The sequence below is a fragment of the Miscanthus floridulus genome, chromosome 2, assembly GCF_019320115.1.
Source record: "Miscanthus floridulus cultivar M001 chromosome 2, ASM1932011v1, whole genome shotgun sequence".
Lineage (NCBI taxonomy): Eukaryota > Viridiplantae > Streptophyta > Magnoliopsida > Poales > Poaceae > Miscanthus > Miscanthus floridulus.
Window position 1 is genome coordinate 171294368 of NC_089581.1, and position 25371 is coordinate 171319738.

A 25371-nucleotide genomic window follows, 5' to 3' on the forward strand; every position below is an offset into this window, starting at 1 on the left:
TGTGCGGACGAGCGGGATGGTACGCGCGCCACGTCGGAATGGTGTGGCAGAGCGATAAGGCTGACCTGTAGCTGTCGGCTGGACGTGGACCGGTTGTCCGGCTCGTGTTGCATGCATGCATCATATCCATCGCGATGCGGAGCCTCGTGCAGTACGTCCTCCGGACCTGCTCGCTCGTAGTACCCGTGCTCATGAAATGGCGACCGATCGATGGCGAGTGGTGGTGCCAGTAGGTATAAATGCGTCGTGGGCACCGATGGTCCTCCATGGATGGCATCTACTCCGAGTAGTAGTAGCTACAGGACGGGTGGTTGGCAACTTCAACTTGACATTGACATGATCCGATCAGTCCGTATGAAACAGTAACAGATGCTCTTCACGGTCGATGACCAAGCTATATAGTACAGAGCCATGTTCATGCTACACGTAGCAATAGCGTGCACTCCCTAGTGTATCCAGTAACATATACGCTGTGGTCAGTGTTGGTGGTTGCAAGCTACTGAAACTAGTTCAATCAGCAGCAAGCCAAGCAACAACTCCCGTCTCGGGTCGTCCTGCGCGGAATATGCCTCTCGGGCGGGCTCCTACAAAGGCAGGACGCAGAGAGGACTGCCGTGTGGCACATGACATGAGCATGTCAGCATGTGGATAAAAATTCAAGTCAGCCTTGTTCGTCCTCTTGTGGTACCTGGATGGACAAATATTAGCATCCTTTTCCTTAACATCGACATTCTACTCTTACTGCTGCGGTCCAGGTTAAATAGTTAAGGACCACTGATGAGTAAGCAAAAACAGCTAGTAATTCTGTCTTGTTTTCTTGTCTATCTCGAAGCATGTCTTGTGTGTGCGCACAAAATTCAGATTTGGGACACGCGAAATCAAGCCAGCCTGGACTTTGTTTTGAATCCCGAGCAGAATGATCCTTTCTAGCGTGTCACCGAATTATTCGAGTCGTAACCACTGATATTTTTGTAAGCGATTGGACCACACCAGGGACCAGGCAAGTCGCTGTCTGCTTAGCCTAGCCATTATCTCAAGCCGTCCTTGCCTGGGCTACCTTACCACTCGATCGAGACGCGCTCAAATCAATCGGCGTGCTGGGTACATCCCTTTTGCTTAAGTTCTGGACTCTCCCTGACTTAACTGTGCTTTCCGTGGACATTTATGATGTGATTGTTGGCAAATGAGGTTGATTAGGAGGCGCGATCACGCATCACGCATCACGCAAGTACAGTAGTACGTCGACGAGGAGACTGACTACCGCGAGATGGAAATGAAATGCTGCCGCGCTCTTCCGCTGATTCGCGTGACGTCTCGGCAGCAGCCGGCCAGGAGAGCAGTGGAGGAAACGAGTGGCTGCGCCTGCGGCCTCGGCCACGGGTCGCTCTCGTGTGGGCGGCGCTGGCTGATTTGCTCGCGCGCACCGGCCAGCCGGCCGGCCGCCCCCGTCGCGGTCATCCGGCCCATCGATCACTCGATCCTGTTGCCGTTTCGCCGCGAAAGAAGGGATCGGTCTCGCTGCTGCACAGCAGCGTCGCGCATGGGCATGGCGGCCCGGCCGAACCGCAACGGCGCAACCTCGCCGCTGATGGAAGTATGGAACCCAACGATAGTGCATCGTATCACACGCCCGTGCGTGCCGCCTTGGATCGATTTGTCACTGGAAACACCGAGTGGCCAAGAGGCACTCGATCGAGCCTAGGAGTATATTTGACTGAGCGATGAGGACGTGCAACGCCATCCTTATTTGGCTGGTGACAAGCCTACGCAACGTTGGACCAGTCAGGCAGTGACTTGCGATGGATGTCGATAGTGTTCTTGTCCTGTTCGGTTGACTGGTTCGTATCGTTGCTGGTTCGTGAAGAAGTACTGCTGGTTGGTTTGTGTGAGCGAAAAATACTGTTCTGGCTGAAAATTTACGATTATTTACGACAAGCCACAGCCAAACGAACAGGCTGATTATATGTGCCGTCTGAAGAGAACCGGAGACGATCATGATCCATATAGCTAACAGGTGAATCATGAATGAATTTATGATGCTGCAGGCCACGGAATTCACATAGACATGCCTGTTTATAGCAGGCCGGCAGCTTTGTTCCCTGTAGCACTTTTCCCTCCATGTAATAAACATAAAACGCAGGAATCTCAAAGGAATAGGTGTATTTGGAACACAGGAATATAATAAGTACAGTACATTTTTATTCCTCTGTTCCTGTGAATAAAGAGCTGTCCATCTCTTCGTTCAAGCGTAGGCAAATTTTACAAGAGCACGAAATGGATGTTTTGTTTCCTCCATTGCATATAAGCTAGGCTTTCCATAGAAAAGAAAAACTCCATTCCTCCAATCTAGACAAGCCATGAATTTGTGTGAAAACAATAGTACGGGCCAGATCCAGATCATAGCGCCCAATGCAAGTATATCGATTACTGTCAACAACTTATCACAGGAGCACTACATGTTCAATCCCCATGTTGGACAAGCTACTGTTCCAAATTAATCTGCCCACTGGCATCTTGCGAGTTACTACTACTACTAATTAGTTCTAGTAGTCAGTCAGCACACCGGGTGTCCCAACGTATTAGGCTGTTATAGGTCCTGCCACTGCACACTGTCTTCACCACATGGCCGATGCAGCAAGCAGCATGCATGCTCATGCTCTACGCCTCTAGCCCGAACTCTGAGACGACCGTGCTAGCTAGCGTCGCGTGCCGCCGCTGGACCAGCGGAGAGCGGAAATTATGGGCGGGCCGGCGTGGCTACAGGCCCACCCACTGCATGATTCCCTGCTGCGACGCTTCAGATCGGTGTCCAAGCAGGCAGAAGCAAACGTCGCCATAAACTCTGCCTCGCCTAATCCGGGTACACCCGCGCGTGGCGCGCCCATCAGGCCGGATCGGGGCCAGCCATTCCCCACGGTGAACCTGAACCTCTTCGTCGTGGATCGTGGTCTCGTGGAACGGGGACGCGACAGCGCGCTGATGCGTCGTCCAGCTCACTGTTGTTCTGGCCTGTCCGCCTGTGCGCGGATGACTCCTGATCGACCTTTTTTCGTGTGCGCGGCAACTTGGGTGCCAGCACGGGGACGCCGGGACGGGGCGGCTGTTTGGGCGCGTCTCTGCTTGGAGCTTTCCTGTGTCTTCAGTTTTGGCTAAGTGCAGGCTAGCGCATTTGCGAACAGAAAGCGGTTTTGTGGCGACGTCCCTTTTTGCCTTGAAGTGATTTCAGCAACAGGAACAAGAACAGGTCACGCATCACGGACGGCATCACTCCTCTACTAGTACTCCTCTTGGTCATGTTTGCACGGTCCAGTTGATTTAAAATCGCTTCTTCAGAGAACGAAAAAAAGGCCACGGAGTCGTCTTTTTCCTGCACAGTGGCCACTGGCCAGTGACTGCGCGCCCCATGGGTTCCTTGCCTGAACCCTGAAAAATAAGTGAATGATCTCAGGGTGTTGATTTTTTTTTTCAGGCGAAGCGAAGGCACACACACATGACACATCCACTGGTGTATTCATAACTGTTGTGATGGTGGTGAGGGTCAACTTGATCCGGTGAAGGGAACCGGCCCGTCCTTTTTCAGCGCGCGTCCGTGCAAAAGAAGAAAAAAAATGAAGTGGCAATGGTTGATGCATGCATCGTTGCGTCACATGCATTTCCTTGGGTGCCCATCATGCCTTGTCATGTTGGTTGCTCACGAGAACAAGCAACGCACGTAGTGGACGGAAAGCCAGAAACATATGTTAGCTGTGAGCATACGCACAGTTGAAATGACGTGAAAATGAAATCCAAATGATCGATAGCAGAGACAAAGCTGCTGTACCTTCGAGTCGAGGATCTCTATCCTGAATCATGGAGCCAAGTGATCCTGGAAAGGAATCATCTTCCAGTGGAGGGAGAGCCTGAGAAAGCATGTGATGCTGCTCGCTTGCTCTGTCACACCACCGCGTCGTACAGTAGATACTATTCAAACCTAAAGATAATCCTCTCAAAGAAAAATATAGGGCCGTTCGCTTCGCTGAAAAAACAAGCTGAAAAGTACGGAATTATAATGTCTACGTGCTAAGGCACATTTTTTTTTAAAAAAAAATACTGGCATACTGTTCAAACCAATGCTCCAGTTTCAATCACCAGAGACAATGGTACAGCTAGCACGAATTGGACATGTTAAACTCAAGCTCAGTCTAGCTGAGACAAGAAACGACTGTACATTCAGAATGTGGATCAGCCAGATTGACATTACTTCACATGACTGGGGCTTCCAGAGCTAACTACAAGCCCTGAATTATGTACCAGCTATACACTTCCACACATACAACCAATGAAGTGATCAGCTGACTGGATCTCGTTACAAGCAGCAAACCAAATTGCCACGTCAGGGAACAGAAGAAAAAAAAAGAGAAAAGGCTTTTCTTCTGTACAGATCAATTCACACCAAAACCTCAAGTGGTTAGTTCTCCCATCACTCGCATTGGCTGTGCCGCTGAGCATTTAGATACAACTCATCTACCAGCTATACACTTCCACACATACAATCAATGAAGTGATCAGCTGACTGGATCTCGTTACAAGCAGCAAACCAAACTGCCACGTCAGGAAACAGAAAAAAAGAAAAGGCTTTTCTTCTGTACAAACCAATTCACACCAAAACCTCAAGTGGTTAGTTCTCCCATCACTGCATTAGCTGTGCCGCTGAGCATTTAGATACAACTCATCTACATCCCAATACAACTTACAATGGACACCTAAACCTATGATACCTCGAGTGGCTTGCAACAAGAACTGGCCGATCTACTGACAGCATCCTCCACTTTGGCTTGCATTCTCCTGCTTTCTGTTTCAGAGTGTTCCTCTTAACAACCGAATAACCTTCCTCCAAGAGACTGGGAACTTCAAGGATCTGTACACCAGCACAAGAAATTTACATTTTGCCTAAAGTAGGGAAGAAAATTTGTTGTATAACAAGAAAACGTAACAGAGACTATTTCCACCACCAAGCAAATGATGTGCAAATATGTTTTGAGAAAATGCTAATCCGACATTTAAGCTGCTAATAAGATTGTAAATAAAATTGAATAAAACTAATGGCTTCTGATGAGAAGACGATATGTTGAGGAGCTAAATGAGTTTCCTAGCATAACTCTTTTCACGTATTGGAGCTGTTTTCCTGTGTGTATGTCTGCAGAAGAACCTTGTTGACCAATGCAACAAATCTGTGGGTTCTCTCAAACAATGCTGTGGGCAGAAAGCAGTGCATCTCCATGCTTCAAAGCTATAGCTCATGCACCCATGTGTCTATGCAGCATAACCCACATTTTTAATATATGCAAATGGTACTCTGTGTAGCTGAAGACATAAGCAAAACACCAGCAATCATGTGGAAGGTTTGCACACTGGCACTAGCACCCACAAGAAACAATTATAGCACATCTAGTCAAATCATCTGGCAGGTTCCTTAAGTATGGTCCTTGTTGGTGCAACAGTGCTGCCCAGTGCCGACATAAGTAATGCACAATTAATTGACTGCTAGAACCTCAGCAGGTGAGAAATATTTGATACATAACTAATAAATAAATGAACAAGCTCTGAGAGATATTTTTTAAAATTCTGAGAAATGGAAATTTTCCTAAAAAACAAGGTGGAGAAGAAAAAGGAAAAGTTTTAAACATATTAATTTGTATAGATCAATACAGATGACTGGACTTACTGTTAATTTAAAATGGACCTACATTAATTATGCAGACTTGGAGATATCAAGTTACAGTTCATCAATGCACAGGAGTTAAGACTTTAATACTCAAAACAGACCTACTCCCTTCGTCCCAAAATAACTGCACATCGCTTTGAGGAGTCAAGTTTTTTTTTATAGTTTGATCAAATATATAGCAAAAGTACTAACTACTATATATTATGTGTAGTAAGTATCAATAGATTATTCATGACATATATTTTCTTAATAAACTTATTTAGGGATAAGAATGTTGATACTGTTTTTTATAAAAATAGTCAAACTTAGAAAAATTTAACTTCTCAAGAAGCGAGATGTGCAGTTATTTTGGGATGGAGGTTGTACAGTCCTGTGCAAGCTTGGGGCACCTAAGGTCACCCTGCTTTTAAAATAACATAGGAATGGATAACCAGTCTCCGCAAATACGGTGATTATGCAATGAGCATATACGACAAATGTCACAAGCAACAGAAAATTTAGAAATCGCACAACTTTGGGAAGAATATTTGACAACTGAAACGTATGCAGCTAAATCACGACAGGAGTATTTGTTTATTTTCCTGACTTAACAATAGGATCAGTAGGTAGCATGTCAGTATCTGATAAGCCAGAAGGTGCTACTCAAACAGGAGTATTTGTTTATTTTCCTGACTTAACAACAGGATCAATAGGTAACATGTCAGTATCTGATAAGCCAGAAGGCTGCTACTCAAAACATACTAAGCCAGAAGGCTGCTAACTCAAAACATTAGAAATAGTAAGCTTTAACTTCACCAGTGCTATTGCACATAATTGATTCATAACTTTACAATCTAATTTTCTGGAGCTATTGGAAGGGGGATTTGAATGGTATGAAGGGTAAAGAGATAAGCTTTTGATATTAAGTATCGTTGTGGTTTGTGCAGATATACCTTTAACGAAAGCTCTTCAAAACATTTCTCCACGTTTTCTCTTGTTTTAGCACTACTCTCGACAAAGAGACATCCACATTCTTGTGCAAATGCAAGACCTTCTTCTTTTGTCACCATTCTGTCCTCATCCTATACAAGATAAAAATCATCAAACCCACAGAGCTATGTGCAGTTGTTTCATTTGGTATATTTATTCTTGAAAACCAATCTACAGATACCAACAATATGTTACAACAGTCAACAAATATTACCTATCACGCTCAAGTGATTCATGCAGCGGATCATAATAAGATCAAACATGCAATCAGTAGAATAATGAACTACTTTCACTTTGGTAAGGAACCGTTAAATACAGAAATGGAACAATGTTCAAGTGAAAAAAGAATTTGACTTAGGAAAGAAATAATATACCTTGTCCACTTTATTTCCAACAAGCATTTTGACGCATTCCTTATTTGTTGAGTGTAACTCTATTTCCTTGGTCCACACATCAGCTAAATTTGTGAAACTCTCCCTTTTTGTAACGTCATAAACTACCAGAACAAGACATTACCAAGTTAATATTCTTTTAAGTCACCCTGCAACATTTTCTGAATCATAGAAATGAATGATGATTACAAGGATCATACACACTAAAATGCTTCGTTGAAATTTTGTTGATACTATTCATAACATTGCGTTTCAGCATTAATCTCAAAAGTTAACCACATATTCAGTTCCCAAATACAACCACAAATGGTTAGTTTTTTTCCCCTGAGACGAAGCTCAACCCCATCTCCATTATCCTTAATAATGGAAATACATGAGTTTAGTTTACCAAGAACTAGAGAAATAAAGTGAGGGGGCAGACAGAAGAAATGTAATAAATTTGACCAGATATGCCAAGGCTAATCTACTTGGTTCAAGTGAGAGGCGATGACCTGCAGATACCGATGGTAAACCCCAGACTACCACTTGTGGCAAAAGTACAAAATGCTTAGCTGACACATTATCGAAGTGAGGCACCACGCAAGATGTGAGATTATTTAATGATCTGGCGAAGACATAGGAAAGATCACTATACTGGAAAGGATGCACCCATATGGTGGGTAACCTTGAAAAGTTCAGACAACAGGGATCAAGTAAATTGAGGTGTTTAAAACAAATAAAATTATGGTACAAAGCCACTAAGATGTGGCACAGCAAGATCCTAGATAGCAACATGCTTTGAGGGATCATCTTAAAATTTGATAGCCTCGTCAGTTACATGTATATATAAAAAAAAACAGCTCAAATGACCATAAAAATTCCACCAGATTGGAGCATGAACACAATTCAAAAGGTAAACCTGATTAGCATTTTATGGCATGACCTGAGCTCAACAGACAGTACCATTGGCTGGAAAATGGGCATAAAAATACTTTAAACTCAAGGTAAAAAAATGATAAACGGTTGAAGCTTCTTAATCTATAATGAACTGTCATATATGTATCTTGAAAGAGATCAAGTTACCTAGAATAATCCCATGAGCACCCCTGTAATAAGAGCTGGTAATTGTTCTGAACCTCTCCTGGCCGGCTGCAAAATAGTGCAAAAAGAATTTATAGAGCACTTGAACAGTGAAACAGTTGCCCAGTTGCCCCTGCTGCCAAGGCAGCAACTAACAAAAGCGTTAAGGCCATTATCAGAAACAGGAAAAAGAACCTTACCAGTGTCCCATATTGTCAGTTTCAGTTTCTTCCCACCCACACTGAGAAATTTGATTTTAAAATCCACCCCTACAAAAAGGAGTAGAAAAAAGTTAAATTCAAAAAAGCAGGTATTTGGTTGATAAACAACGCTATACAATAACAATAATAATGTCAGAATTCAAATGCCTCTTTGAGAAGAAAAGGATCAAGGGTTGCTATGACTGGATGCCCTTAATGTCTAAAATTGTATTGTTATATCAAATCGAAGGGGGTTTTCTAACATGGTTGTTTGAGCTATACATTATAAAGAGCATTTATTGAACTATGTAGAATTATCATTATTTACTAGATAAATAAGGTGTAGCCACAACTTGTATTGGCAGGATAAAAAAAGTTAGGACAGAAGAAAGCCAACCAATCAAAGGTAGATTAAAAGTTTATAATCTTTTTTAGGGAAGGTTAAAAGCTGTTAGAATCAAAGGTAGAAATAAGATTCATAAACCTCAAGTGATAAACCTCTATGCACAGTGAAGATATAGGAGGTTTACACATTATCAACTACAAAAGCATTTCGAAGTTTTTACCAAAGTTTTTTAAAAAAGACATCAAACATGCACTCTCGTGCTGTCCACAATGCTTGATTTTGGAAACTTAGAAACAGTCAGTTTTATTTTTCTCGTCTGCCGCCTGCCGGTAACGTGAGTGCTTAGTGCCTTATTTCGGGCTTTGATCAATAGCGAGTGCACAGAGAAATTTGGTAGCACATATCTACCTGCAAATCAGTAAATTGAGAAGATGGCACAATCCCCTGCGTCCCTAAACTTCAATTCTAGAATTATCCCGAATTTCCTGATTGCAAGCCTCCAATAAAAGAGCAGGTTGTGTGCATGGTCGCTGATTGCACCCGGACCATACTTCCAGTCCAATTCATCTTCCGGCGCTTGTTCCTTGAGCTTCAGGTTATGACAGAAAGAGTTGCCTCCAACGATATACGCAGATGCAACCAGAGAAGTATCTTAGCCTTAGTTTCTACTAATGGGCAACGCCTGGGAACAGAAAATCAACTTCCACAAACGAACGTTTCAGTGTGTGGTGATCCCTTCACCCCGTCCCAAAAATTGCAAGAGCATTTGACAACGAACGTAATTACGTTACTGTATTATTACTGTACTCTGCTAACAGCAACGCGGCCCAGTAGTAACCTCCAGTTCTCCGCTTGGGACAAAAAGAAAAAATCGATTGCTGTCGTGTCCTGTTACGTAATCGAGACAAACGAGCCGCCACGCTTGGCAGTTCGCACAGGAGTCACGCAGCGGCGAGATCCACCGGGGTACAGGAGGAACGGATGCGCACGTACCTATGGTTGGCGCGATGTCGTCGTCGATGTGGGCGGCGGAGACGAAGCTGACGAGGAGGCTGCTCTTGCCGACGGCGGAGTCCCCGATGAGCAGGACCTTGAAGGAGCAGTCGTAGCTGCTCGCGGGCGACGAGGCCATGCCTCCAACCGAAGCCTGGATCGAATCGCGGGCAAAGCGAAGCAAGGCACCCGGGAATGCGGGGGCGGGTGGGTTGGTGCGGGAAGGTGGCCGAGCGCCGATAGGAATAAAGGGAGCGGGGAAGGAGGGAGGGGGAAGGCGAAGCGAAACGCGAAAGCGAAACGGGGTGGCGAGGAGGCGGGCGGCGTCAGGTGGACTCCTCCTTTCAGCTACGGTTGACGGCCTGCGTGGCGGACAGCGGCGAGGGGTCACGGCCACATGGCGCGCGTGGGGGTGTTGGAGGCTTGGAGCGGAGCGAAGCGAAGCAACAGTAGCAGGGGCGCTGAGAATGCGCCGATTCCAGGAGCTTTATGGAGTTTATTAATATATATATATTAAGCGGAACTGTATCACCGTGTCTCTGTGTATATATATATTAAGCGGAACTGTATCGCCGTGTCTCTGTGTATACATACTAGAGATAGTTGTCGCTTGTCTAGGCAATGTGAATCCACTGCTATAGATTTTCTCGTATGTCCGTATGTGGCTTCAGTTGCCTCTCATGTCCGCTGATTTTTCTGCCTCCAGTCCTCCACCATGTGCAGTTGCATTGCGTTGACAGGACACATGGCAATTATCCATGACATGTATGCACTATGCAGGGAGACATGGTGGATACAGTTTGCACATATTTTTTTTTTCTTCTGTGAAGCACCTTCGGCTTGTCCTAGCATGGCGCCGAATTGTCGAAACACGTGGGGCTCCAACACTACCATTTCTTAAGAGAAATTTATATATTTATTAACCCTTAGGTTTTAGGCCTTGTTTAAATACATGTGTATTCACTTTAATCCACATGTATTAGGGTGAAATGGAATAGAACTTAGTTTAATTCTACTACAATTCACTTCAATACATGTGGATTGAGATGAATACATACGCATCCAAACAATGCCTTAAGGGCTCGTTCGTTTAGAGCAATATGACGCCAGAATTCATTTCGGCTAATGAAATCTTATATAAACAAACTAAAGATTCTGGCCAGGACTTGTTCCTTCTTGTGATTCGGGGGGGTGCACAAACGGGGTCTAACTCTTCTCAATTGGGCTAGATAATCGGTTGAAACTGTTGGTTCGATTTGATCGCTGCATGAAAACTTCGGTTTGGTAGTGTTTGAAAACCCATCGGTGCAAACAAGATAGAAGAATTGAGTAGTTCGCTGGAGCTCGCCACAGGTGCACGCCCACGGTTGCTCGACGTCGTAGCTGCGTCTTGGCCTAACGCACTGCCTCGCTAGAGCGCTCCTCGCCAGCTCGCCTCGTCATCCGTTGCCACATCGCCAGCTCACGCTCACCGTCGTTGCCTCGTGCACGGCCTTACTTAGCACTACTCACTAGTCGTTGCAGCCCCACTCTCCAACTCGCTTAGGTAGATCACGGTGCCTAGCATCACCACCATCGTCCCGCCGCGTCGCGCTCGCGCAGCCATGGCGCCCCCTGCCAATGCGAAACCCAAGAGCCATAGAGACGGGAGCGAATAGGATAGAGGTTGTGGCTTCCGACTCGTGAGGGTGGGTGGGTGCATGGTTGTAGGGTGGAGATGACGGACTAGAGGGGGGAATAGTCCTTTCTAAAAATTAAACCTATCGGCTAACCGAAACAAATATGGAATTAAAACTATCGGTCTAACCAAGACTACATCTCTCTATCTACGCTCACAAGCACCTTATAAAGATCTTAATTAGGCAACAAAGGTGTCGGGCTAACTAGAGCTCACCTAATCAATTCTAGAGCAAGGTCACATAAACATATGCACTGGTACTTTGGCAACCGGAAGAGCTCCTACATAATCTAGTAAGCAAAAGCATAAAGCTTCTAAGCTCACTAGCAATGCTCAATAACAAGGCTACACAAGTCAAATTATAGAGTGAAAATTACTTAGCTACACAAACTAAGCAATGTGACTAACAAGGTTACTCAAACCGAATTAGTCACGCAAGGGAGCTACTTCTATGCTACACAAGCGAGAAGGTAACTAGCAAGCTACACAAGCTAACTAATTACAAGAGCAACTACACAAGCACAATGTATATGAAAGTAATTAAAAGCTTGTGTAATGGGGATGCAAATCAATGGAAAGACAAGAATGACACGGTGATTTTTATCCTAAGGTTCACTTGGTTGCCACCAAGCTAGTCCTCGTTGTGTCGATCGCTCACTTTATGGTTCGACGACTAATTGGCATCACCCGCCAAGCCCACACGTTGAGCACCGCAAGAACCTACCCAAAAATGAGGGTAGCTCAATGATACGCTCTACTAGAGTTGCTCTTCGCGGCTCTCGCGGGGCGAGCGCAATACCCCTCACAATCACTTCTCCGGAGCACCACATAATCTTCTTTGCGTGCTTTAACGGAGACCACCACCAAGCCATCTAGGAGGTGGCAACCTCAAAGAGTAACAAGCACCACCGGCTTGCAACTTGATCACCTAGCGTCACTCGAGGCAATCTCACAATGCAACGCACTAGAATCACTCACTCGCAATGGATTCACACTTCTCGCAAGCACAAGTGAGTTCGAGACTTCTCAAACTAAGCACACATAGGACCCTAGTTCACTTCTCTTATAATCCTTACTTTTCAGCTTAGTTTTTTTAGCCTGAACAGTATTTTTCTCTCACAACAAATCACCCGAAACAGTGTTTCGCTTGTTTTTTCAGCGAAGCTGAATGGGACCATAAGGGCAACACATCCCTAAGGTGCTCAACCTCAGCCGAGCCTGATCTCCACCTCTATTTAGAAGCCGTTGGAGCCAATTAGCATATTTCTACGTAGTCACCGGACAGCAACGTGCGGGCACCAGACAAGAGGGTGGCGGTGCCCAACAGTCGAATTGCAACGACTATATTAAACTAGCCGTTGAGATCCTTGGCACCGGACATAGGGGGGCCGGTGCACCGCCACCGCTGGTGCCCCCCAATGAGTCCCCCCTCTCTAGAAAAAGGGCCGGTGCCACACCGCCATAGTCACTGAATAGTTCGGTAATCCTAACTTGCTCTAAATTGAAATCCATCACTTCAAGGATGTAGAACTATTCGTTAGCTTTACGAAAAGTCCTATGTCATCAAAATCGGAGCTCGGAGCTAGGAGTTATGCCCGAAATACGAAAGGGTGCTGCTGCTATTTTTGGACACCGCCCCTGGCACCGCCCTAGGGGTGGCGGTGTCCACTTTTTTGCCACCAGAAAAGGGCGGTGCCACCCTCTACAATGGCTATGATTTGGCTACGAGTTAGGTTGCAACTTTTGACCCCCGGACAACCATAACTAGCCCTTTTCTTCTCCTTTTCCTCTCCAACTTGATCCGTTTCAACACCAACAACTTCTCCTTTATAAATGTGCCAACTCCACCAAGTGATCACCATCTTGTGCATGTGTGCTAGATTTTCACAAATGTTTTCCAAAAGATTAGTCACTCAACTCACCACACCACTCGATCCTAGCAACGATGCAAAGTTAGATCACTCGAGTGGCACTAGATGACCAATATGCAAACAAGTTTGCCCCTCTTGATAGTATGACCACCTATCCTAAACCCGGTCATAAACTTCTCTACACACCTATGGCCGGTAAAATAAAATTCCCTATAGATTATACCTTTGCCTTGCGCATTCCATTCTATCTCCTCCAATGTTGATGCAACACATGCACCAACCTTGATCTACAAATGATATGATCCACTTCTTATCATCATGTGACCTTATTGGTTCATCGATCTTAAAATCACTTGCTTTTCACCGTTGCCTTCGTCTATTGGTGCCAAGTCTTCCTCAAGCTTCACCGCCACGCGGTCCATCACTCCAAAGCCTCCAACTCGCTCTTCACGCTTGCAACCAGTCCATCAAGCCAAGCCTTATCTTGATCTTCTCCACCTTAGTCACATGACTCCATGTCATGTCTCATATGCAATAATGAGCTCCGTCATCACATGTGTGAGCCTTGAAACATATCCAAGCCATTTCACCTCCATGGCATAGGTTGCTCACACATGATGTACTTGTGGACTAATCACCTGTGTATGTCACTCAAACACATATTTATCCACCTAAGGTTGTCACTCAATTAGCAAAACCAAGCAAGGACCTTTCAATGGTCCCCATTCTTTTGGGCAAGGTGGGCTAAATAGCAGCTCAGGCCTCTGAGGTCTCGGTTGTGTCCAGAACATCCACCAGGTCTCTTAGTTGCTCGGTTCCAACCTCTAGAAAATAAAAAATGACACAAAAACCGAAAACTGAGAAAATAAACCTTGCCTTGGTTCTGTCCGGTTTGGCTTGATTTTTGTTCCTTCGGCTTAAATGCACCCAACTTTACTCAATTCACGTGCCTTTCGAAATGTAACCCTGGACCTCCATGTTCTTTTGAATAGGAGATTTTCTCTTTTATGTCTTTTCCATTTTATTTCTCCGGCCTCTTTTCTTTTAGAAAGCATGTAAGAAAGACCAAAATAGCCCTAGCATCAATCTCTCTCCTCCTGGCTTGTTGATTAAGGTCGGGTGATGCTATTGTCCATCCTCGCCCAAAGTCGCCCCTTCGACGCCAAGATCTCTCCCTGTCCAATGCCAGCGCTTGGATGCCCTACACACGCAGTTAGAAGCAAGTCGGGCCATCGTTGACGTTCTCTCCTCAAGGCTAGTGGCGCCATCATCAGCCAAACAACTTGGCGGAGTTGGGCGTGGTGCTGAGCCGCACTGGACCTCGATTCTAGTATGCGGTGGTGTGCGCCGTCGGATTGGAGTACCGAAGTCGGGTGAGGCGACCAAGCCTAGCGGCGAGTCTGGCATGCAATGACGGTGGCAGCAGGCATGGGCTATCGTCGGGCAGTGGCGCTGGAGTCGAGTGGGGTGGCATTAGGCAGTGTGGGGCATCAGTGTCTGTGGTGAGGCAACGTCGGTGCGGGGTGCCGGAGTCATGGGTGACTACGATAATAGTCGTGAGATATACGTATCTTAGAAAAAATAATTAGATGTGAGATACAATGAATACGATAGTATAGGCGGTGGCCGATACCTTTCCTTACGTGTTGTAGAGGAAAGATGCAGTGCGAAGGTTGATAATCAATAAAATTCGATGAATTGATGAAAGAAAATAAGTTCCAAATGCCCATGTGAATGTGACTAATACGTAGCGATTGTCAATGATAGAAGAAATCCATCATTTCGGTGAAAGGCAGTATTCTTAAGGCCAATAGAGAAAACCGATGTCTGATGATAGCCTATATTAATCCTACATTTGAAGAACAATTTTGCTAGAGGGTGGGACATACTAATAGTGATGTTTCCCTGCATGTTAGAAATAAAGAATGGAAGATATGATTACTTCATAATAGCCGCTTATGCTAAGAGAGAGCTGCTTGGGGTGATTTTTGTCTATGCAACTAATTTTGTTGCAAGTATTTCAGTCACCTTGGTGACTTATTTCATGCGAAATTTAGGATTACTTCACATTTCACTAGAAAAAATATAAGTTAAATGTGGACATTGGACAATAGACTGCTAAATGCATGAAAATAAAAGTTAAGTGCATACATAGTGAAAGCCCCTTGTCACCCTTGAGACGAAAATAAAATTCAACAAAATTTTGTTAAGCTAAAACAAGCCACTTATTTGTGTGTGACAGTACGTGGTACGGTGCATCATAAAGAGGTTTCTGGATTCTGGGCAATGTATGTGAGATTAAAAAAAGGAACAGCTTGTTGACACCACGAGAGTGTTTGAAAAACCAGATGTCAAATGACTGGATTGGAAGGAGGCATTAGCGAGCCTTCGCTGAAAAATAATCAGATACTAACATATCTCTATCTATGAATCCTGCCATCAAAAACGGGCTAATGGATAGTGCTACGTCGCCCGTTAGCACGATACCAGTTAGATCTCAGCCTATTCGTTTGGCTGTGGCTTGTCGTAAACGATCGTAAATTTTCAGCCGGAACAGTATTTTTCTCTCACACAAACCAACCAGTAGTACTTCTTCACGAATCAGCAACAATACGAACCAGCCAACCGAACATGCTGAAGATCTGGTCCGTCCAATGTGGATTGGTTTGGATTTTCTACTCGCTTTATCGTTTAGCCGATAGATCACGAAGGTTCGCGGCCTGACGCTCGTCCCCTCCGCCTGCTCCGTGCCCTCCCCATCTCCACTCCACCCTCCGCTTGCCGCACCACCGGAGCGTGCTAGAATCATGGTCACCAGCTGGCACCGGCGATTGGCCCTCGACGCGGCAGGGCAGGGATCTGGCGGCGGGCCCTTGACGCGGCGGCTCCCGGCAAAGGCGTGGGTGCGGCCAGCCATGGGTCCCCGGCGCGAGCGGCAGCGAGCAAGACACCGGCGCAGGTCCATTGGCGCGGCAGGCCACCGACGCGTGTCCGTGCCAACGATGAGCTGGCAAGGCAGAGGGCTGCAGGCGCGGCGGGACCGAGCTCGTGCTAGCGGAGTCACGTGCACCCGGGGGCCGTCCGCGCACGCCGTGGAGACAGCCGCATCCAGCGTCGGGGAGCAAAAATTTGGCAGATAAAATCCTTAATTAACGCAGCCTCCACGACATAGTTGACGCCGGAACCTCAGATGGCCGCCTAACAAAAGCCGCTGGCCTAGAAGTCGAGCCGGCGACTCCGCCTAATGGACGCCATGACATGCCCGGGGGCCTAGCCCACCACGCCGCCGCGCCGAGGCGGATCTGCCCCGCCGTGGCCGGGGCTGGTGCCACCTCGCCTCACTGCGCCCCGCCATGGCTGCGTTGCCGCTGTGCCATGGCCTCCGTACCGCCGCCATGAGAGACAAGGAGCGTGGCCCACGCGCCATGGAAAAGCGACGGGAGCAACGCTTGAGGCATTGCGCTGGCGCGTCCGAGCAGTCGAGCACCAGGCATAAGGCGCCGCAGGCTGCCCTGCCTCTCGCCTACACTGCTCCCGCGTGCCACAAGCCTGCAACTGCCACCTCCTGCTTCGTGCAATCTTACGGCTACAATTCTTGCCGGATAAAAGGTACGTTCTTCTCTCATATTTCTGAGGGTCATACATCACATTATTCTTGCAGTCAAGGGTAAAAGGTACGTTCTTCTCTTATATTTCTGAGGGTCATACAGCACGCTATGGCACCGTTCGTTTCGCCAAAAAAAAAAGTCAAAACACTGTTTTGACTGAATTGTTGTGAGAGAAAAATAATATTTCGACTATAAAAATAAGTTGAAAAAAACCGGATTATAAGAGAAACAAACAGGGCTATGTATCCATTATTAGAAGCTCGTTGTTTCCTATAAAAAGAAGAAGCTTGCTGTTCCCTTACATTACTATTTAGCAAACATGGAGGAGCGAGTTTATATTTATGGGAGAATTATCTATTTGGCAATGAAACAAATCAGTGTTTTGTATTTGGCACTTGAAAATTTGAACTTTCATATTTGGCATCAAGTTAAAATTTCCTTTCTTAAATAGCGCTGCCGTCCATTTTCATTGGTCGTCGGTTAGTTGACTGGTTTGACCGTGTCAGTTTTTCTCTCCCTATGTCCAATGTACCCCTCTGTTAGATATAGAAGACTGAAATTTGGCCAGATCCCGCGACCTTCTTCCCCTTCTTCCCGGCTCTGTTGTGCCACTGTGCGAGGCTACCCTGGCTCCACGGCCGGAGCGCGAGCAGGCCACCCCGCGGGAGGCCGCCCGGCCTCTGCTCGACGAGCCGCGGCCTACCGCAGCCGACTAGCGAGGCTCCTCGACGAGCCGCGGCCTGGGGTGGTGGTGTCGGAGATGGTTGTGGCCGTGCGAGCAGTTGTTAACGCGGTGGCAAAGCTTGAGCGCAGCAATGGCGAGCGCATGACGCGACAAGCAAAGGTATAACCGCGAGCGAGAGGGAGATCAGCAAGGTATAACTGCGCCACGCACGCCGCGCTGCCCCGGCGTCCGCTGCACCGTCAACGCGGCTGTCGACTCAGCGCCATAGCCACCCGCTGCTCGCCTTGTTCCGTAGCTCTGCAAAGCTACTACCCCACGCCGCGCTGCACGGGCGTCAGCTACGCCACGCACGTCGCCCGTCCTCCACGTGCCAGCTCTGTCGCGGCCATGCCGTGGTCTTGAGCCCGCTCATCCAGCTGCTTATACAAGGGGCGCCCCTCTCGCCTCTTGACTCTCCTCCACCACACCAACCACGTCGAGCCGCTCAGCTCCGCAGCCACCCACCCGTCGCTCATCTTCTTCCTCCTCTGTCCTTGCACGGAGAGGAGAGTGCCCGTCGATCTCCCTCCCCGCGCTGCAATCAGCCGAGGTAGCTAGCCTACGTGAATACCCTACCTCTCCTGTCCCTCCCCATGCCCTTGGATTCGAGAATGGTGGCCACAATCGCCCGCTAGCCGAGCTCCAGCAGCTGTCCATGGCGGACGTGTGCCTGAGGAGCACGACTACGCCCTTGCTTTGTCCCTTTCTGTGTGTTCCGTACCCCTCTTCCCTGTTGTGTTCCTACGGGCCCAAGACCAAAAGGCCGAAGTCCGTTTAGAGCCAGCAAGCACGGAACACCTCTCTAGCAACCACGTGCACGAACCCAACAGCAGGCCAATCACGTGCATGCAAATATGAATATTTCATTTTGCATCAAACAAACAACCATCTTCTAAAATCAATATCTCCCACGTTTATATCGGCCTAAATAGTAATGGTTTATTTCCAATTCATAAAAATTGTAATGTCACCGATTCAAATAACCTTTTATGATTTCTTTATTTGACAACCTGTTTATTTATTCTTTCCCTATTTGGCACCATGAGTTTCTGCTATAAACAAGGGTATTCATGTCATTTTGCCCGTCACTTGACACCGTTACTGTTCTAAATGGACGTTAGTGCCATTTACGAAAGCAAATTTCAACTAGGTGCCAGATAAGAAAGTTCAAATTTTTTAGTACTAAATACGAAATACTGATTTATTTTCGTATCAAATAGATAATTCTCCCAATATTTATTGGCCCACGCGGGCGGCCCAATTCCCAAATCTCAGTCACTCTCAGTGGGCGTGGCGATATCCCAAATTGCCAAATCCCAATCCCACTCGATGAAACGCCTGCGGCCCACCTCGCAGTCGCTGGCGCTGGAGGACGACGACTTTCTCGCGGAGTTCCTCCGTCTCCCACCGCAGCCCTCGACGCTCCCGCGCTTCGGCCTCGTGTGCAAGCGCTGGCGTCGCCTCGTCACCGACCCCCGGTTCGTCCGCCGCTTCCGCGCGTTCCACCGCCGGACGCCTCCCCTCCACGGCTTCATCAAGCGCAGCGGCTATTCTTCCCTACCCAGGAGCCCCCGGACCGCCTCCTGCCCTCGCGCTTCTGGCGGGACCTGTGGCGCGGCGAGGCCGACTTCCAATACGGCTCGTCCTCTGCTGCAGAGCCGAGGAGATCGCCAGCGAGTTCCTGGTGGTCGACCCCATGACCGGGGACCGGAGCCGCATAGGCAGCCTACAGTACGAGGGAGCTTTACTCATCGCCTCGACGGTGGTCTCTGTCACGGGCGGCGCCGACCGCCGCTCGTTCCTCCTCGTCGTGCTGCTCGCCCATGATCTCGAGACGAGGCTGACCGCCTCCGTTTACTCATCGGATTCAGGTGCCTGGACCAGTTCCGTCACCGCCGTGTTTCCTCCGTCTCCTGGTTTCCGCTCAGATCACACGAGCAGCCTTGTCGGCAACGCCATTCACTGGTTTCTTCTCTTCGACGGCGAGATCGTCCGTTTTGATTTGGGAACACGGAGCCTTTCCATCATCGAGCAACGACCGCATCCTCCGGAGCCGCAGGTGCCGTGGAGCGATTTTAGGTCTTGGATCCTGCCGGCAGCTGGCGATGGGGATGGCCGCTTTTGTCTGGGCCTAGCATCGAGTTCTGGGAGAGGGAGGCAGAGCTTGGCGATGCTGCTGCAAAATGGGTGTTGTGCAAGACCGTTCAGCTGGACAAGCTTCTTCCAGTACAATTGGTGGAGCATGTGCATATGCATCCACTACGGCTAGGGATAAGCGGGTTCGACGAGGAGAGCAATGCCATCTTTATATGGACACATGATGGTGTTTTCATGAGCCACATCGACTCGATGCAGTTCAAGAAAGTGTTTGAAAGACGAATCCCCGGATGTTATCTTCATCCCTACTCAAGTGTTTGAATTGCAGGTTTCGGACATGGTCTCTTGCGATTGCGATCCAAACGGGCTTCAGAGTGTGCAATCTTTTCTATCATGTTGCGTCTGTTATTTTATTTCATTTTTTATAAATTATTTGCCCTTGATGTTTTGACTTTTTTTTTATTTTAAAACATATCCCTTTCTCATACTCCCTCTATCCACGTGTCTCAACTCCCAAAGAGTTAATTTTTAAAGTTTGACCTAAATATATAAATATATAATTATATATTAGTATTCATGATGAATAATAGATATCATTAGATTGAGCATAGAATTTATTTTCATAATAAACTTTTTTAGAGATATAAATATTGACACTATTTTCAATATGCCTAGTCAAACTTAAAAAATATTTGACTCTTCAGAAAGCAAGATATATGTTTATTTTAGAACGGATGGAGTATGTTACTTGGATGACATGCGGAATAAATTATAGAAGCTTATCATGTTATGCATTAAGACTAATTGCACACCACACCACTGATCCTAACACTTAAGTTCCATCTGAAATAGACACAATGAGCAAAGCATTGGAGAGTTCAAGAGCTCAGTGTTAGGGCAGCTCCAACAATCAAGTTTTAAGCTAGCTCTTGATCAAGAGCTAAGCTCTTGCACACATATTAATGTTACATAAGAGTGTCATAGGGATAATCTATGTTAAAAGCTATGTGCTAAAAGTTAACATTATTAAAGAAATTGATTTAGAACTAGTAGCTAGCTCTGACTATTAGAGGTGCCTTAGTAATCTGTCTCCAACCCTTGTACTATTATGTCCTTGTTTATGACAAATAAAGACAGTAGATATGGCCTTTGTAATAGGTAGTATGGCCAGTAGTTGGTTGAATGGATGATGTAAGCCATGTACTAGTAATACATCTATCAGGTAACAATGTAAATGGACTCGACGACCGGCACTAGTCGTGTTCATGTGCATGGTGTTGAGTTTGTTATTCAAATTCAGTTATGTATAAGATAAAAGTTAATTTCTGTCGGAGCAAAGCGATGCTCGTCGTTGGAAGGCTTGGACCAGGTTTTCTATCTCTATATATACCTCAGGAAAAAGTCTACTCAACCCCCATCTTTCATACATGGTCTACTTCATCCCCAACTATGAAACCGTCTGTTTTACCTCCTGAATTTTTCAAAACCGTCTATTTTACCCTGGGCGGTTTTTAACAGCGGTTGCTACAGCAACAGAGGGCTGCTACAGTAACGGTTTGTTTGCTACAGTAATGGTGGGTTTGGATTTCTTTTTTTTTATTTTCGGTGAATCTTTGAAAAATCACAGTAAATTATAGAAAAATCATAAAATAAAAAATCTAATTTTGTTGAGCTCCACATGAGTAGATCTACATAGTGAATATATAAAAAATTTTACTCCCAAATGGTAGCAATTGCTCCCCCTACATATGTGCTAAAAGAGAGAACACTTGTTCAAGTTTGGGCACCCGTCGATTGCACATTTCTCACCGCTCTCGTGCAAGCGCGAGAGGCATCTGTCCAGCCCTGTCCAGCAGCATTGTCAGACGGGCCCTCTTTCTCCTGATTCATTGGATCTAATACAATAAAAAATGATACTTTAAATTTTAGAACAGACAAGCTATTGTATACTTTGTCTCTAGATGTAGTCTTCAAATGATATTGCTTGGCTATAAGCCGAGTTTATTGGGTTTGCTCTTATTGATTGAGTTTCTGTGCAGTGCAGTATCGTTATATTTGCTTCCGGCTTCCCACCTGACCTGACTTGTTCTCAAACTCTGGAGCATGCAGCTGGATCGCCCCTCGTCTGCCGGGTGTTGTAAGAGCTGCATCCAGGGCACTTGTGCGCCAAGATGTGGAACTGCACGTTCGCCGTCATGCCACAGTCGTTGCACAGGATCCATATCTGAACGTGAACCCAGGAACAAAACATTAACACAAAGCTGAAGGCTCCCAATTTGACAGAGGAACCCAAGGGAGACAGACAGAGAGCCTACTCTAAAGAACGTGCCCTTACCATCTTCTTCTGATAGATGGCCGGCATCGGGGACGCTGCGACCTGAAGGAATGAACAGTTACTTGGATTGGTACCTGAGGATGCAAGATAAGATGAGTTGTTGGGAGAGGAAGCTGTACCTCTTGATCCAGCTTTTGCCATATGTCGGACATGTTGCAGGCAGACCTCAAGCAAACCGGGCATGAGAACCTGAGGAAAATGGTAGGTTAGCTAGCATCGGATTAGCTGGGATGGACACGGTCTGGAACCGCATAAGGTGAAAGTCACTATGTCAAGTGGAGGCTTACTGCTGATGCGCTCTCATCTCGTACAGGCATTCCAGGTGAATCGTGTGTCCACAATGGAGCACATTGATAGCTTTCGTCGAGTCGAATAGATACTGTGGCAGAAGATGGTTAGGGGATGAGTTATCTATCTACTATCTACTGAATTTCAAGAGATGTAGATATGCTCATGCTCTCTTTGAAAAGCATATAATACTCACCTCAATGCATACGGGGCAGTTGTTATGCATAGCTCTGTCCACGCAACGGTGAGAATCTTTCAACAGAGAGGTATAGCAGCATCCTGTAATAGAACAAACCCACAGATAGTACAAACTTTGATAGGGACATTAAACAAGGAAGTAATAAAAATACTTAGCTCTTGCTCCAAGAAATGAACAAAATACTTAGTTGAAAACAACCATACCACATTTATCACAGTGGTAGAAATTCTCTGCACCACCAGTTCTGTACAAACAATTACAGCTTAGGACCCATGGGACAAAACAGAAGGTTAATGTTTCGGAAGGTTCCTAGCATTACTGAAGGTTTAATACTACTTGCCTACATATGCCGCATCCATCACAGTGAAATTGGTTCTTAGATACCTGAAATGTCAGGGAACACGACACAAAATCGGAGAAAACAGAAGATGGAATACTTCTGAAATTACGTCCAAATTAGCGAGTAAAATCATCGACTACTTCGCTTAATACTTCAAAACCGAGCTTACATCATCATCGAAGAAGTTGCATTTTGCGCAGAAGTATTTACCGAGACATGCTCCACAATTTGAACAATCTTGTTGTACCTGTCAACAAAGGAAATGATATTCATGTGACACAGTAGGTAATGCCAACAGCAGCTGAAAAACACTATCCCTGCTTCATTAGGAAACTTACATCCTGTTCTTTATTGCAGAGAGAGCAGATAACCTGTGATGTTCAGAAAAAAAAAATGCAGAAAGGTAGGAGTAGTATCACTATTTGCCACTGCCAGAGGAGGCTCATAATGATTCAGACGATTTAAAAATTAAGCAGAAAAGAAAGGGACAGTGACTGATCCGTATCTGCAGAACTGAAGAGCAAGCTAATCTGTATCTCGTGCAAAATGTTCTATGCTGAGGTATGCCATATTATTTATTTTGTTGTGTGAATGTGAATATAGGTTGGTTCTTTTGCAGTTTCATGTAGACTGTACAGCAGGCCAAGAACGCCTCCTGTCACTGACCAGCTTGATGTCGTGACGGGGAACCACGTGGCGGTCGTGGACGCTGACCTCCAGTGAATCCTGCAAAGAGGAAATCAGGCTAATACCACTGGGCCAAAAATTTGTATCCTGTATGAACCAGCTCGAAATTAAACGTGCAAAATTTCAGAGGATCCAGTGCGAAGTCCTGACCTTGGCTTCGTTGTGGCAGTGCCTGCAATCAAATACCTCGCCGCAGCACGGCGCCCTTATCTTGCATTTCCTCCTGTAGTGCACGCACCTGGCGTCCCGGGAGTGTTTGGTTCCGACAGGAAAATGACGCAAAGAGGTCAGGTCGGTTGCAGAGAGGAGGGAAACTAAAAGCCATGGCCATGAGAAAATGGTGGAGGTTACCCGTATCGCTCTGGTCCGGCGTCAGCGTCCATTTCTCGCACCTTTCCCCTTGGTTGTTGTGAATGCACCTGAATTGAGCAAAGAAAGTAAAGACGCAGTGGGTGAAAAGGGTTCGTGAAAGAAACTTCAGAGCCTGCTTCTCTTCCCAGAGACGGGCCAGAGCTTAGCTTCACCTTCTCTGCGTCAGCTTCACGACCGTGCCGGGCGTCGCCGCCCACCAGACGTGAGACACCGTCACACCGACGGAAGGACGGAAGACGCGAGCAGAGAAAGATAGAGAGAGATGGCAGGAGGATAGGCGCCGGCCTGGGGCTTAAAGAAACAGAGCAGCAGAGCGACCGTCCACCGCTCCAGAAGCCGGCGGTGGAGAGAAACACAACGGCAACAAGAAGATAATAAAGCCGTGTCCGTGCTACGACGAGCTCTTGCCGACCCACGAGGCACCGTCCCAACTCCCACACGCAGCAGTATTCCACCCGTACCGCCGTACCTGCGTGAGCGCACCGGCGAAGCCGCGAAGCAGGGGCAGCGCCGTGCCCGGCCCGGCGGACGGCGGCTGCTTGCTCGCTTCCCGTGCCGCGCCGTGTGCAGCAGGGATGTGCTGCCGAATGCCACTCCGCCCGCAATCCACACGGCACGGCACGGCTGCCGCGGGCTATATAGGCAGGCGGCCGGGCGTGCAGTGCGAGTGTGCGTGCGTTCAACAAGGACACAAGGTAGGCATCGCATCGGCGCCTCAAAGAAAGAAAGAAGCAGCGGGGCGTTGCGGTTGCGTCGTATTCGGTGGCGCTTGACCTTTATGTGACGCACTAAATAAAAGTGGCCTGGGAACTGACAAAGGCCGTCGTTCATTTCCTGGGCGGCGGCGGCCTCGTGGGCGCCGAGCGCCCGATCCTGTGGGGGACGGCCGGTTGGGGCGTCAGCGTCAGGCGTGCAGTGCACGGGTGCGGCCTGCGAGTACGCGTCGCCGGCTCGCGGGAGTGATGGCTTGCTTGGTGCCTCGTGTCGTGCGAGTCCACTGATCAGTGTCACACACGGCACTTGATCCGCGTCTTGGCAGCCGGACGCCCGGACGCGCATGCATGCGCATCGTTCTTCTACCGTGTCCGTGTGTTTGTTTCCTAGGATGAGAAGCAGGGGTACGTACACCTGAGCAGCTGACAGAAGGGTCCCACAACTGACTGTGTCTAATAGTGTTAGAGATATCCGTCCTGTTCGTTTGGGCTGGTTTGACTTATAAGTCATGACTGAAAGTACTATTGACTGATTTGGTGTGAGAGAAAAATATTGTTCGTTGTTCGTTGACTGATAAATCATGACTTATAAGTCAGATACAAGCAAACGAACAGCCTGCAGCCTGTTCGCTTGCTCGTAAACGATCGTAAATTTTCAGTCGGAAACAGTGTTTTTCTCTCACACCAAATCAGCCAACAGTAAATAATCCACGATACGATACGGCCTCCCGAACATGCTGCTGATCATCCATCCTATTGCCAGATCCCTCCTACTACTGAAGAGACCTTCCTCTGC

At 47.0% G+C, this 25371-nt stretch overlaps 1 protein-coding gene and 2 pseudogenes across 6 annotated transcripts; 1 reads left to right on the plus strand and 2 right to left on the minus strand.

Moving 5' to 3' along the window:
• Positions 1-4197: 4197 nt before the first annotated feature.
• On the minus strand, positions 4198-9934 carry LOC136535699 (ras-related protein RABC2a-like; annotated as a pseudogene).
• An 8939-nt stretch (positions 9935-18873) lies between these two features.
• On the plus strand, positions 18874-20172 carry LOC136540658 (uncharacterized; annotated as a pseudogene).
• A 1118-nt stretch (positions 20173-21290) lies between these two features.
• LOC136535700 (E3 ubiquitin-protein ligase RZFP34-like) lies at positions 21291-24618 on the minus strand. Of its 6 annotated transcripts, none has more exons than XR_010779034.1 (14): positions 24015-24618; positions 23842-23909; positions 23641-23728; positions 23470-23529; positions 23142-23174; positions 22973-23050; positions 22804-22847; positions 22667-22707; positions 22461-22543; positions 22264-22355; positions 22096-22165; positions 21957-22018; positions 21720-21865; positions 21291-21536 (listed from the first exon to the last, which is right to left on the minus strand). XR_010779034.1 is itself a non-coding variant. In XM_066528074.1 (13 exons), exons 2-13 carry the CDS (start codon positions 23871-23873, stop codon positions 21835-21837), a joined length of 714 nt encoding a protein of 237 aa, XP_066384171.1. In that variant the 5' UTR covers positions 23874-23909; positions 24015-24618; the 3' UTR covers positions 21292-21834. The 6 variants fall into 6 exon arrangements, 2 of the variants coding, with proteins under 2 accessions (XP_066384171.1, XP_066384170.1); XR_010779032.1 differs by having other exon boundaries at positions 21715-21865; XR_010779035.1 differs by having other exon boundaries at positions 21292-21486.
• Between the last annotated feature and the right edge of the window lie 753 nt (positions 24619-25371).